The 16,188-nt window shown below is 42.2% G+C and overlaps 1 protein-coding gene across 1 annotated transcript in view; it reads right to left on the reverse strand.

Moving 5' to 3' along the window:
- ca10a (carbonic anhydrase Xa) overlaps positions 1–16,188 on the reverse strand; it is a 223,671-nt gene that overhangs the window by 119,030 nt on the left and 88,453 nt on the right. The window contains exon 3 of the mRNA XM_080454908.1: positions 314–456. Coding sequence (XP_080311034.1) covers positions 314–456 — 143 coding nt within the window. The remainder of the gene's footprint in view (positions 1–313; positions 457–16,188) is intronic.

The following is a 16,188-nucleotide window of genomic DNA, read 5'->3' on the forward strand; positions in this document are numbered from 1 at the left end:
TTACCGAACTGAACAATGGGATGAATAAAACACACAGGCCCACACACACACACACACACACACACACACACACGCAGACACAGTCACACACACACACACACACACAATTGCGACCCCACTATGCGAGGTTGCCCCCGTTGCACCACCAGAGGTACAACACAACAAAAACTAAGAGCAATCAACAAAGCGGCAGCATCCATCATGTAGAAAGAGAGAATTGTTTGTGTATGCGTGTGAGGTGTGTGTGCGCACGTGCACGGATGTGTGCACACACAGACATACTACGTGTGTGTGTGTGTGTGTGTGACCTTACCTTCCGTCCTCCTGTGTTCAGCCTAATGGGTGTGAGGAAGGGGTCAAAGATCATGTGGCTGGTCTCGATGTTGACAGGAGACTGTCTCTTCCCCACAGAGCACAGGTTCCAGGCCGAGTTTACCAGCCCCCAGAACGATGGCACTGGAACAACAAACACAAGCACAAAAAGGTGTACAAAAGAGGTTAGCATCTGCACTAAAGAGATAGTGGTGCATTCTGTTGGAGGGGTTATAGAGTGATGGAGCGGGTTCGAGTCTGAATTTGTATTCCAAACACATTACCGAGCCATTATTCGTTCCCACTTTGCAGTGGTATAAATGAATCTACAGTAGCTGTTCTTAAAGAAAGGAATTCAATAAACACTGTCATGGTCTAATAGGCTCATCATCCAATGTAAATGCATGGTTTTGATTTGGAATTGATTCCGTACCCATATTTAAAAACAAGTTTAAAAAATGAGGTTACATGAGGTTTAAACAATTTACACATACAATTTAGCAAACACGGAATGAGCTCCAACCAACCAACTGATTAATAAATGTTGAGAAAACAAAAGTATGAATCTCAATTGCAGTATCTTAAAGATACGTAGCCAAGATAGGAGGACACCCATCGAGTTCTGGCACAAGCAGCAAAATGACCATGAGACTGTCTGATGCAAACTAATCAGCAGTGACATTCAACATTTCAGTCTAACCAAATACCATTTAGGCATTTAGCAGATGCTGTCATCCAGAGCCATTTACAAGTGCAAGATCACAGTAAATGGCATGAACCCTAATCAACGAACTACAAGGTAAATGATCAAGACAGGGGTCTCCAACCTTTTTTTGATATTTTCGCGGCCCACTGGTGGGCGTTACGGCGGTGCGATGGGTGGGGCATTAGTGGGGGGATATCGTCAATTGAAATAACCTGTTAAATATGTAGCATAGCATTTTATTCTCTTTGTTTACATAATGGGCATATTTTATGTTGTTGCCCTGTTACAGTATCTTACGTTTTCCTTTGTTTCCTCTCTATTCTTTTGACTATATAGCCTCCTGTAACTGAAAATAATGTGGTTCTGGTTTGTTCCTTCTTCATCGCACACCAGCTGGTACAAGGAACATCTCAGTCTCTCCTTAAATCCCCGCTAATTAAACAGTTCCAAGTTTAGGCTTTAAATGCAAACCACATTCAGTTGCCATTCTACCCAGACCGATTGAGTTAATTGAGCATGTTGAATATGTTGCACAGTTAAGCAGGTTTCGTGACCCATTCCTTGTCGCCGTCAATGAAATGTGCTGCCATGCAGTGACTCTTTCTCTGAAAGAAATCTGTGCGGTTCACATAGCTCAAACACTGGCCAGCGATATCCACCCTAGATAGCCATCTTTATGACTTTCAGTGTTAAAGAGAATGCGCATGTATCCTCTTGTATCCCGCTCATACGAGTTGAGGGCGTGTTTTATCCATGGTCTATGAATATGTATGACTCCCATCGCACTGAGTGAAGACTTGGACATTATTATGAATCCAGCCATTATTTGGTCATTGTAGAGCAGTGGATCTCAAACTTTTTCATGTCAAGGACCCCCAAATTAACACTTATTTAGCCCGCGGACCCTCATTTGAAAAGATATGCCAGGGACCCCCAAAAGAGAAGATTTTTACGGCTCTATAGCAGTGATTCTCAACCATTTTAATATCACCCCCAGTTTGACATGCATTAGGCTACGGACCCCCATTTAATGGTATTTCCTTCTCTGGGACCCTCTCTGAGAGTTTACAAATGGAACCAAATGGACCCGTTAGGGTCCATTTGGTTCCATTCGTACAATCTCAGAGTTACAGACCCATAAGGGTCCATTCCTAACTATCCATCATTTAGCTGGGGACCCCCTGGAACCCCCTCAAGGTCGCCTGGGGGTCCCCGGACCCCACTTTGAGAACCACTGTTGTAGAGTACCAGTCATATTGTAATTCAATGATCGACGAGCACACGCCTAGACCGCATCGCATTCATCAGTTTGGAAAGGGAAAAAAATTATTTTCATTCCAAAATCTTATCTTAAATATTTGCATAGTATAACTAACTAGCATCTAGCAAAAATGAGAAAGAGGAGTGAAAGAGAACAGACAAGAGAATTCCATCAAATTAGTAAAGTATAATCAGCCAACACTTGACAGGACCTGATGACACCGAGTGTGAATGTCAGTACTGTGGGAATGATAGGCATCTCAGACAGGCATATTATTATGTAAGACTTGGCTAACAGAGGACAAAATTAATTTCTTGCTCGGGGTGGGAAGCGTGCCATATCACTCTCCACTCCAGCAGAGAGTAGCAGGCAGTGCTGCGCTACAATATCGGTTATGGCCTAAAGCAGCCTTTTTTTTCTCCGGCAGGAACTTGATATTACGTATTGATGAGTCACTGGAACTGTGCCAAGTTAAGTTAATCTTAAGAGATTTCCAACCGGCTTGGAGGAAATATGAAAATATGTAAATTTGTGATGGATCATGAATGAGACAGTAGAGAAAATGAGTTCACAGCTAAAAATATTATGACTATTCCTGCTAGAGGAGTTGTTTGCATTGCAATGCCAGGATAAAGCCGTACAGTACAGACAGAAGGAAAAAAAGGTACTAATACATTTTAATAAATAAAAGAACTGCACCTACAAAAGTGCAAACTGTACAAAACAGAGGAAACACTATCAAGATGAAATGCTAGATTAAATATTTCTGCATTTTTGTGCTTGGGCACTTAGACTCACAAGCAGAGGAAAACACATCAAAAAGAAATACTAAGATTAAATTATGGTGACTTTAAACAACAGCAAGATTCAAACTAATTAGAAATAAATATCTAATTTAACATTAACATTCTAGCAAGTGATTGTTGATAGAACATTCCTTTCATTAAATTTGCTAGTTAAAAGTTTTTGTTTACCAGAGGGACTGCAACTGAAAGGGTTGTTTGGTTAGTTGTATATTTCTGAATAATAAAAGCTAATTAGTTCTGCCCTAATTTCCCTCTCTGGATGTGGTTACATAACCATGAAGTCAATTAATCCGTGCAGATAGTCTGGAAGAGGTGAATACGAGTGGTGGATTGGGGGAGGGGCACATGTCTAGCTTGCCTAGATATATTCAGAGAGAGCGATGCTGAATTTGAATACAATACGAGACCACACCGAAGCCGTCATCCCGTCCAGATGGGAGCAACGTCTCAGGAGGACGAACAATGTGTTTTGTAGTGAAGGACAAGCTCAGGCCGACAGGCAGCCTTGTATTTGTACTTAAAGCTTGCACAGTTGTTGTATGTCTGACAAAGCGTGTCAGACTAGCGTGAGAGCCGTGTAAGAACATGTTCTCACACTCAAGACCAGCCACTATGGTGCAGTATCACATCTCACTAAAAGTCAGCCAGGACATCCTGTTCATTTCCAAGCCAGTAATACCTGGCTTTCGCAAATTACTCCATCCAATAAAACTGCCTGGCAAATAAAGACCAAAAAAGAGAAAAAGAAACTAAAATGCATTGAGATTTGTCGAGTCATCACTTGTTAAAGGTAGCCTAGTATTGAATGGGCGGTAATTTCTTTCAGGATAAGACCTCCCGGAAAAGGTACAGTACAGTATGTATCGAAAAAGATAGATGGAGGGATGTGGAGAGAGGGAGAGAGAGAGAGAGAGAGGGAAAGAGTATTGCAGAGCGAATGAGAGTTGGAAAATCAGGGGAGGGAGGCGAGGGAGAAGGCTGAGAGAAAGCGAGAGATGGAGAGAATAGCAGCTGTCCTGCTGATGCCAGATCCTTCAAGGAAACGACGGGAAATCCATGACCGGAATGGGAATTGGAGTGTGGAGGGATCGATCCATTAAGCCCAGGCCCTTGTCGTAAACGTACACATAATTATTAGCCGTTGATAGATTCCTGAATGTGACTGCGGTGGCGGGGGACATCATTCACCGACTGACAGAGGCACAACCAACCTCTGTCAATAATCTACAGAGTCCCTTCCTATACTGGCGACCCCCCCCCGCCGCGGCGCCCCCCATATATCACTTAGTCCACTGGGCGAGCATTAGAGACACTTTCATTTTTTATTGTCACCGCTGTAAAACTGGACAGGGATATATGGCGTGGCCTTTTGGAGATGGCGGCGGCCATACCGGGAGGTGTTATGTATGAGTGAGAAGGACAATGGGGGTGCAGGGCTCTTGTTTCATACTGTATTATTCTCCTTACTACTCAAAAAGGATCTTGATGGTAGGAATTGCTCATGGAACAATGGAGCCAACGACCAACCACTCTCCGCCCACACAAGACCGACAGAAACACACAGATACACAGCTGTTTTTGTAATGTAATTTAAACCACTTAATGATTCTAAAACAACTATATTTTGGAATACAAAACGACTTCAACATTCGAACTGTGTTAATAGGAGGAAAAAAAACGAAAAGCACAAAAAAAAGAAGTTATTTTGCTCTTTTCTACTGTTTCGCAAAGGGCGAGTTGATGCCCCTTTCTCCAGCCACAGTCACATTTACCCGCATTTGCCAGGTCTGCCCTGAGTGCTGGTTCTCTGCGAGTAGCCAACACAAAACAGTTATTAATCATCTTCCTCCTTTAATATCCTTCAAACGCTCCAGCCACTTCTCCGCCCCAGATTTTCAGCCCTCTCGTTCTCCTCCCGTCTCTCTTGCATTTCTCTCTCTCTCTCTCTTTCTCTCTCCCTCTGTATCTGTCTCCATATCTCTCTCTCTCTCTCTCTCTCTCGTACATGTACAGTATCTCAAACAGCGTTTTAGTAGAATCCACTTGACACGGTTCCTCTGTGTGCACACGTGAACTTTTGTTTCCACTCTAATTATGCAGGAAGGGCTTGGAGTGTGAACTGGGTCATCCCTGTGGGCTTATTAACCCTTTAAGACCGGGAACGCATCTGTGTGTCATTTTTAGATTTCTTTGGCTATTCAAAAATAGCAGATATACAAGCTCATAGTGCGGCACTCGGTGCCGCGCTATAGATCTGCTATTTTTGAAAAATCGTTAATATTTGTGGCAAAATCTTGGATTACATATTTTTTTAAGCGAACATTTGTAAAATATTTAGTTCCAGGAACCCCCAGAAGCAAAGATTTGAGTTACAAATGTCCACCAAAAAAAGAAAAAATATCTAATATTTACACAACTTTAAGATTTTTCAAAAATAGCAGATCTACAAGCTCATAGCGCGGGAGCTTGTATATCTGCTATTTTTGAATAGCCCAACAAAATAAAAAAAATGACACACAGATGCGTTCCCGGTCTTTAAGAGTTAAGGTTCAGGGTTGAGGTGTGGGTGAGGTTTGGAGGTCTAAAGAGACACACGCCGCACAATTAGGCTTCATTAATTACTTCCCCAACCAAAGGTCTTGCATTTAGCCTGTGTGCTCATGAATCCAAACGGCTAGAAATACACATTTTCCTATTGTAGGGGTTGGCAGTGAAATCCAAAAATTCACACTATAGTATAGGCCAATGGTAAAAACTGGTAGAGAAGTTAAAGATAGGTCGGTAGACACTGAAACCCTATAACTGCTCCTAAACGAGCAGGTTGGTGCCTTGCATGGTTGCCTCTGCTGTCAGTGGGTGTGAATAGGTCAATGTAATGCACATTTGTGAAGCACTTTGGATATAAGTATAGGTGCTATAGAAATGCAGACCATTCAGAAATAAAGGCCATATAAAGGTGCTATAGAAATGCAGACCATTCAGAAATAAAGACCATTTAACCCATTAAGACCTGAAGCCGATTCTACAAATGCCTTCTAAATCCCAGCAGTATTCTGAAAAAAACATGTTTCTATATCAGTGGTGCTCATACTTTTTCATGTCAAGGACCCCCAAAATGATATGTATTTGGCCGCCAACTCCCATCTCAAAATGTTTTGTTCCAAGGACCCCTAGAAGCAAAGATTTGAGTTACATTTTTTTTGCTTTAAAAGAATATAAATATATTAATTTGCACAAATTTTCTCGATTTCTCAATAACAGCAGATCTACAAGCTCATAGAGCGGCACTCGGATATCTGCTATTTTTGAATAGCCAAAGTGTAAAATAATGCTTTTTAGCTCAAATAAAAAAATGACACAGATGCGTCCCAGGTCTCAATGGGATAAAGGTGCTATAGAAATGCAGACCATTCAGAAATAAAGACCATTTAAAGCATTTCGGATAAATGCCCTACAGCAATGCAGACCGATTTAAATGAAAACAAGGCACCTAGTGGCGTGCATCGTTGAGCTCTTAAGGCTCATCGCCTTTCATTTAGGGTGTCTGGTAGAGCGGTTTGGTGTTTTCAGCACCCTCTGCCGGACAAATGGTCAGACAGAGTGACATATTACACACACACATACAGATGAACAGACAGCAGTCTCATTATAATGACTGTGTGTCGCTTCACAGCTCAACTAAAGAGAATACGGTTCCCCACACATACATCCAATATGAGCATTTTATTCAAACAGACAGCAAACACACTACAGTATATGTGCCCATATCTGTGCTCACACTGTATGCATGCCATGCACACACATTTAAATGGTAAATGGTGCATTCATAAAGCGCTTTTATCCAAAGCGCTTTTACTTTTAGATTGTGCATTACATTCACCCATTCACACACACACATACCGATGGCGGAGGAAACCATGCAAGGCACCAACCTGCTCATCGGGGGTTCAGTGTCTTGCTCAAGGACACTTCGACGCTAACTCTGGGGGAGCCCCCCAGCCCGGGATTGAACTGGGAACCTTGTGGTTTCCAGTTCACTCTACCCCGGCCACTCTACCTCTGAGCCACTGCCGCCCCATTTAGTAGACTCTGTAGTACCACCACTAGTGGTCCATGTATGGCATAATTACAGATGGTCCATGGGAAAATATTTGAAAACCAATACTGTATTGTATCTTTATTGAATGTATAAAAAATAAGTTTACATAATATTGCATAAGTCCATCAATACTGCAGGACTTAACATGGACCTAAGAGATTAACCTGGGGAAAAAGCTTGAAATGAAATAACTGCGCACCGAATATAGTCAATCTACCGAGTGTAGATCAGCTTTCAGAGCGTGACACAGAAAATAGACAAGAGACAAAGTATACACCCGCAAAACAAAGTATACATCCAGCTTTCAGATAATTAACGTTAAATATTAATATATACATTTCTTTTTTAATAAAATAGAAATGACCGTGAAACCTTCTTATACCCTCCCGAGAACCAAGCAAAATGTGCATATTCAAATGTAGGGTTTCTTGAGATTTTCTATTATTTTAAGAAGGTTAAAGAAGGTTATCTTAGCATTTAGATTTCATTAAAAAATATTATTCTTGTGGGGAGGTGGGGTAGGGTGGTCCTTGAGGATTGTTTGAAGTATGCAAGTGGTCCAGAGCAGTGGTTCTCAAACTTTTTCATGTCAAGGACCCCCAAATTAACACTTATTAGCCTGCAGACCCCCATTTGAAAAGATATGCCAGGGACCCCCATACGAGAAGATTTTTTAAAGGCTCCAGCAGTGATTCTCAACCATTTTAATTTCAAGGACCCCCAGTTTGACATGCATCAGGGCTACGGACCCCCATTTAATGGCCTTTCTATCTCTGGGACCCCAATTTATGTTGCAAAAATCAATGTTAATGTAACTCTGAGAGTGTACAAATGGAACCAAATGGACCCGTTAGGGTCCATTTGGTTCCATTTGTACACTCTCTGTACACTGGTTCCTAACTGGTTCCTAACTGTCCATCATTTAGCTGGGGACCCCCTGGAACTCCCTCAAGGACCCCTGGGGGTCCCCGGACCCCACTTTGAGAACTATTAGTCCAGAGCTCACGAAAGGTTGAGAACCACTGCTGTGGTAGAAACTGGCTCCAGACAGAGGTATATACATTTCCTATGCCGGAGTGAGTGAAGGCGGAGTAAGCACTATTGTACTTGTTACACATGGCAATAAAGAATCCTGAACTCTTGAACTTGAACTCATTAAATAAGCTCAGCCGTGGAAGATATTCTTAATGAAATGTCTTGATTCCGTCAATGGGATATGGATGAAAAGGTAAAGAGTGATAGCCTTTGGGAGGAACAGGAGGAAATTGCCGAACTGCAGAGTGCATGGACGCATGGAACCACGCGCGCGCGCGCACACACACACACACACACACACACACACACACACACACACACACACACACACACACACACACACACACACACACACACACACACACACACACACACACACACACACACACACACTCTATCATGTGATTTCTCTTCAACAACCCGAATGCATTTCCGTACATCCACCAATTCTTGGACGAGCTTCAAGAAAGTATGAAAAGTGCCTTCCTATGTAATTGCTGATGTGAAGATGTGTAGAAACTTCCTCCTCCACCGCAATGGAACCGAGAGAGAGAGAGAGCACTGAAGGAGACCTAACAGCTATAGGGGATAAATGCTTACTCAAGCAGGTATGGAAAAAACATCTTAATGATAATGAATGCCTGAGAATAGCATTATAGAGCCTGCCACATTCTGTGAGGTGCATGTTTGAAACGTTGCTTTGCACAAACACATTTGCCACATTTATTTGGGGGGAAAGGTGTAGAATCTGGAACAGTGAATACGAGATCTATACTGTGGTATCTGAGCAAAGGCTAGATGTAATAGCCTAGTCTTCCATTTTGTGACTCATCGGGAACTTGGTAAAAATGCAAAAGGCATCTACAAGTAGCAGACGCTCTTATTCAGAGCGCCTTACAAACTGCAAGATCAGAGTAAGTGGCCTGAACCTTAGGCATCCAACAACAAGATAAGCGGTCAGGTGCTACAAAGTAACTAGCACGTAGAAATCAAAACTAGCATCTGTTAACTACTTTATGGTTTTCTTTGATTCTTTTTTATTAAGGTTCTGGCAACAGATAGGCCGTGTCATTTGGTAGCGGCGGACATCTTTGTGGGGTATAAACAGGTTGACTTAACATTGCCCCCCACAAGTATGTCTGCAGCTACTATGCCACGCCCCCCGTGGTGATGACACGTTGGCACGCACTATAGGATATACATGTATATGCTTCCATTTACAAATGTGTGCAAAAACACTTTTCCATAGCTTTGTCGATAAGACAAAATATCAGCAGGAATCACATAGTTGTTAATGTATTTTCTTATAAATGTTCCTATTAAAGCTACCAATGTATGTTTTGTTTTTAAATACGCTTTATTTCAACTTTGAAATTGCACTATACTGTATGTAGGCTAAATGAAGAGTGGGGTGGCAAAAAAAATCCCCCATAAAATGTGGTCCTAGTATTTAAAAAAAAGTACCCCTGCTCCATGGTACCCCACGGCAGGTAAGTACCACATCGTTCATGTGCAGGTGCTCCTCGTGAGTGAGTACAGTGCACAGGATACAACTTGAACGTACTGTACCAAGCACGTTTCTTTAGCCTAGGCTAGCATGCCTAGCTAGCTAAGCCATTAGCCACCATGGTGTGTAGGCTTTTAGCACCTGGCCAACAGGCTCATTACCACAGTTCATCAATATACTCTTTTTTTATCAGGTGTAGCATTATCACTAATGGGGCTAACACAGGCGCGTCTCTGACAATTAACGGAGCAGACTGTAAATCATTGGCCTGCCATTACCAGAAGGGTAACTACCTCAGGTGCTAAACACCTTTCAAGCTCCTACATGTTGAGTAATGTTGGGCCTTGTTTGTGCTTGTTCCCTGTGATGCTAGGGAAATCCTGCTAGGCTAGCACAGCAGCGTGCAGACCTCATTAGCACAGCCCAGTCAACAGAACAATAAACATGCCAGTCAAGCTAACCTGTTCCGTCATGTTGTTAATGGCCCGGGATATATAACCTGGCGGCCAGCAGAGGCCTCTGCTCTCAGGGGCGGAATAACAAATCCTCCCCCCCAACACCCCAGGGGGAACACACACAGATCCATCACAGGCTTGTGGCGTATATGGACGCTGTGGGGCAACAGGGGGAAATAAAAAAGAAGGGGACAAGAAGGGGTAAAGGATATCTTCTTCTTAAACGCGCACATCTTGGACTATACAAGGGATTTGAAGACTCGCTGCGGCAGAGGGCTGTACAAATGAGGGTGTCTCGAAACTCTCGACTTGATTTCCCCCGGGTGAAGACACAGAGGGTTTGAAAGAGCCAGATGAATAAGCTGGAGGCACGATGTGAAATCATGCAATTAACCAGAATATCCAGAGGCCTGACAATATCAAAGTTGCTAGTTGCTTTGCCAATCCCTCGATACATGACAGACACCTCCAAGAAAAACTACCAGCGGCAGCAAAAATGTCAAAACATGGATGAAAACGGCTGCAGCCTCGGACTCCTACACAACTCACCCCACTATGCTGCATTAGTAGCATGTTCCTTATCTGAGTGCTAATTTGGCAATGTATCCCTAGCAGACAGAGAGAGAGAGAGAGAGATGGGGAGACGGAAAGTGTGGCAGATACTGTGTGTGAGAGAAAGAGACAAACAGAGAGAGAGACCCAGAGAGTCAGTCATTTGGTGTGTTAATTGCCAAGCAAGTCTTCTAGAGGACAGACTGTGACTGCATTTGGAGAGGCAGAGAGACCACCCCCCCCCCTGCGCAAAACACCTTGGGACTCAACGGTGCTTTTATTCTCAAGTGTTTTGTGTGACTAACTACACCCCCAGAGAGACTCTAGAGAGAGGCAGAAAGCAGATAGCAACTGTAGCTGCCTCAAGGTCTAAAAAAGAAAAGAAAACTAAAAACATGTTTTTTGCCAATAGGGATAATCTGTTTATTGTATTTTATTTGTTTATTTGCAGATGGCTATCCATTTCAAACAGTCAAAATGAACAAATACTACTATAGATGACTTGCAGTGAAAAAAAAAACTTGCAGTGAAAAAAAAAAAAAACAGAATAATAGCCACAGTGCTTAATGGTTGTGATTTTTGTTTAGGGGAGGGGAGCCACGAGGCTCGTAGTGGCTTACATGCCAGGAATTGTGAAGCAACATTATTGTGTCATACTTTGCGTCACCATCTCCATTATGGCGGGGTGCTTCAGCACTCCCCGCAGTCCATGTCATTATTGATTTGATTCTTATTTGATTCTCTAACAGGGAGCAGGCCTATTTTGACAGTGCAACTTAACGCGTGGAAGGAACACGTTATTCAAACCAGTTCCCTTCCCCTCCATCAGGCGCCCCGGCTGTCACGGGGGAGGCGGTTTTTGTGAGGGTATTAACTACCCAAGGAGACACGGGGAGAACATGCAAACTCCACACAGAGTAGGCCCTTTCGCCCAATCCCACCTAGGGTATGGGCACTGATGACGCGGAGGAGAAGACACGACCGAACCCAGGACCTTCTAGCTGTGAGGCGACAGCGCTACCAACTGCGCCACCGTGCCCCTGCAGAATGCTCTCCTAGCATCCTTGTGCTATCATAAATCATCATAAATCATAATGGTTAATTGAAGTCGGCGCACAGCGCTGTGGTATGATATCTAGACAATCTTTAAGTGCAAAGCAGTTGCGTGTGGCGAGGATATAACGGCCGGCACAAGCCACTATAAGTAATTGCTCATTGCACTGGTCACGGAAAACAGTGCATGTCTTAAGTATGTGCATAGGCTTTATGTGACACTTCCCTGGGAGAATATCCAGGGTAACATCTCTTGCTCTCTCTCTCTCTCTCTCTCTCTTTCTCAGGTCTGCCCTCAGGCTTGGATTCGACCTGCTAGTCCATATGAATGTTATGCTATTCCGAAGCCAAAACTATGTAAAACCACAAAATCTATGCCCCATCACTGTGACTGTCACGGAGGGAGCACTAGTACTGACAACCTGTTCCAACTTCCGGCACAAGGCCATCGGCTGCTCAAGTGTGAGCACTTGTTTGTCTGGCAGCTTGCTCGGGCACTCCTCACATACACGCCTCAAGGCCTTGCTGTCGGCGCGCCTGCCTTTGATTAGAAAAAGTTATGCATTTGTTGTAAAACCTTGCACATAGTCCATATGGCCTAAAAAAAAGGAGTGGATGTGATGAAACATGCAGTGATGCTGACAACAGCACCCGGGGGGGTCAAAATGTACATGCCTTGAAGAAAATGAATGAAAAAATATTCTATTCCTGTGCCAGGAATAGAAGCAGAATGAATAAGTACGGTAAAGAAGATTAGAGCTCAGTGACTCCACACACAGCCCTGCTGCTCATTGTTGTGTTTACGTTTCGTTTTGCCTCATTGTTCAGTTTGAATAATGTCCCCCCCTACTCTCTCTGCCTTCCCTGGAGGAGTTTGTTGGTGATGACAAAATCTAGAAGACCATTCAAATGGGGTTTGGGTTCTCTTTCACCCTGCAGAGAATCTTTTCCTATAGCTTGAGCAATCTTTTTTTTCCTTCTATACGAGTTTGACCGGGCCATACTGTTTCTGAAAGGATGCTGATAAATTAAGAGTTGAATTTCCTCCAATGCATTGAGTGGTGCACTGCGTGCGAACACCATTTTAACAGACCCACGAAACACAAGGAATTTATTTAACCCATTAAGACTGGGGAAGGCATTCCTGTCATTTTTTTGATTTCTTTAGGCTATTCGAAAAATAGCAGATCTACAATCTCATAGCGCGGCACCGAGTGCCGTGCTATGAGCTTGTAGATCTGCTATTTTTGAAAGAAATCGTGGAAATGAGTGCAAATCTTTGAATATATATATTTGTAAAATATAAATATATACATTATATTCAATTTCGACCCCTCTGTCACATGGTACTAATGTTTGTGTCCAGAATCACTACGCCGCGGCAGCCTAATCACGCACAAAATATATGACACAAAAAATAGTACCATGTGACAGAGGGGTCGAAATTTAACGAAACTTGCTCTACAGTATATGGTAGAAATACGTCAACAATACAAATGACGCTAGTTTTTTAAATTAATTTATTTTTAATGAGCGGCCCCCACCAAATCTACTAATCTACCGGAACTACTTCATATTCATCAGAACCGGACCATAACTCTGACCACGGGACTCGGGCAATCAATTAATACCTTTGCAACCACTACATTAATGGTAAGTATTTCCTACAGAAAATACAAAAAAAATCTGAACTAACCCTTTAAGAGCAAGATAAGTTCCTGTAATAGAAATCACTGTGTCCGCTTTCATGTACCAAAAAAGCGACCTCAATGCTATCTGACAATGAGGCCTCATCTTCTCAGAGCTCCTTTCATTGTGGGGAAATTTTAATAAGGGCTTCTCTTTCGAGTAGTGGTCTCACACGCTGAAAAATCCTCAGCGTTCATTTAACTGTGAGTGTACACAAATGGAACAATAAGGACCCTTTATACGGGTATCCCACTTCAATCAACGCAGAGAGAGAGTGTTGCCGTGATCACGGAGCATATATAGAGACAGCCCTGTGTGAGTGACAACATGGCCAGATCCACACAGTGTGTGTGTGTGTGTGTGTGTGTGTGTGTGTGTGTGTGTGTGTGCGTGCGTGCGTGCGTGCGTGCGTGCGTGCGTGCGTGCGTGCGTGCGTCTCCCTCTCTCACACACACAATTCCTACTAATGAAGGGACGGAGGGTATTAGAGCTGAAATCCTTACTGTTCACTGGCATTAGAGACCTGTCCCCCCGCTGCCAGCAGCAGTGTGATCACTTCTCACACACACACACACACACACACACACACCACACACACACACACACACACACACACACACACACACACACACACACACACACACACACACACACACGCCGTATTGTAGCTACATGTATAACTATACTACAGTATAATGAGCTCTGCGGAGTTCACCGGTGGGAGCCATTCAGAAGCACTATCTTCGGAGAATCGTCCAAAAAACAGGATGGCTGACATTTTTTACACGGATGGCACACGCTTCGACGTGATGCATTTTGTGCTCCGTTTCAAGTGAAACATTTCGTTCTGTAATGTATCTAGACAGACCTTCTGAGCCATGGGTATACACACTAATGTGCATTCTCATTATTCAGCAGCATCTCAACAAAAACATATGCAAGGTGGTGGGTTATTTGATTGTTACATCATCCAACGCGCATTGGAGCGCTCGTCTAAAAGGCAGCGTGGGCGTGGGAGTGGGTGGACTGGCGACTTGGCTGCTAATTAATCCATTAAGACCGGGAGCGCATCTGTGTGTAATTTTTTTTTTTCTTTGGCTATTAAATAAATAGCAGATATACAAGCTCATAGCGCGGCCCTGAGTGCCCGTGCTAGGAGCTTGTATATCTGCTTTTTTTTTTTTTTTTTTTTTACATTTGTGCGAATCTTTGAATATATCTTTTCTAAAGCGAATATTTTTAAATCAAATCTTTGCTTCTGGGGGGGGGGGGGTTCCTGGAACAAAATATTTTGAGATGGGGTCCACGGCCAAATACATATTATTTTGGGTGGTCCTTAACGTGAAAAAAGCAACATTTCTTTCCAAAAAACTGTTAGGATTTAGAAGACATTTGCAGAATCCCCCAGAAGCAAAGATTTGAGTCCCAAATGTTTGCTTTAAAAAATATACATATTCAAAGACTTGCACAAATTATCAAGTTTTTTCATAAAAAAAAATAGCATATCTACAAGCTCATAGCGCGGCACTCGGTGCCGCGCTATGAGCTTGTATATCTGCTATTTTTCAATAGCCAAAATAAATAAAATAAAATGACATAGATGCGTTCCTGGTCTTAATGGGTTAATCAGGTCACTGTACGCAAATGAAATCCTGAGTGTTCATTCGATTCAAAAATATGAGGGGCCGTTTAGGCCAAAAATAATTAAACACTTTCACACACGCTAACGAGACAGTCTTATACTTACTACTGAAATGCTTTTACATTCAATTTTGAGACACTTTCACACACACTGATGAGACACTCTTACATATACTACTGAAATGCTATACGTTCAGTATTGAAACACTTGCACACCCACTACTGAAACACTCTCACATACATACATACTTTGTAAATAGATGCACGTTCATATATGAAACTTTATACATACTCATCTGAACACTTACGCATACATATGAGAAACACATACACATACATATATACTTCTGTGCCATATACACATGCATACGAAATGCTTGCACGCATACAAGTTAAACATTTATACATTTATATCTGAAACACTCACACATACACATATGAAAAGGCTGCATGTATATCGCTGAACACTTGTACATTTACAACTGAATTTCTTGTATATTATTACAAACTAAAATGAAAACTTTAGATGCATGTGCAAGCCTTTCACATGTATTCATACGAGTCATTTCAGTAGTATGTATAAATAAATTCAATAATATATATACACATAATTTCAGTGATATGTATAAGTGAGTTCAGTATAATGTATAAAAGAGTTTCACATGTATTCATACAAGTGATCTAAGTAGTATGTATAAATGATTTCAATAGTGTATATATACACCATTTTTAAAGCATGTACAGATCATTTCACATGTATTCATACAAGTAATATCAGTGATGTATATAAGTAATTTTGATAGTATATATAAATCATTACAATAGCATATAGATCATTTAACTATAATGTATATAATTTCACATGTATGCATACAAGAAATCTCAGTAGCATACGGAAGTGGTTTCAGTAACACCGGAAGGCACAGGCAGGTGCGCGCGCACACCAGGAAGAAACTTCCAGACAACAGAGAAAAATATATAAATAATTCGCGGTAAAATATTTTTTTACCGCGAATATTTTACAAATCCACGGGACACCACCATTTTGCATGACCACGTCCTACTTTATCCT

The sequence above is a fragment of the Gymnoscopelus braueri genome (assembly GCF_963280865.1).
Source record: "Gymnoscopelus braueri genome assembly, chromosome: 17".
In the NCBI taxonomy this organism is placed as follows: domain Eukaryota; kingdom Metazoa; phylum Chordata; class Actinopteri; order Myctophiformes; family Myctophidae; genus Gymnoscopelus; species Gymnoscopelus braueri.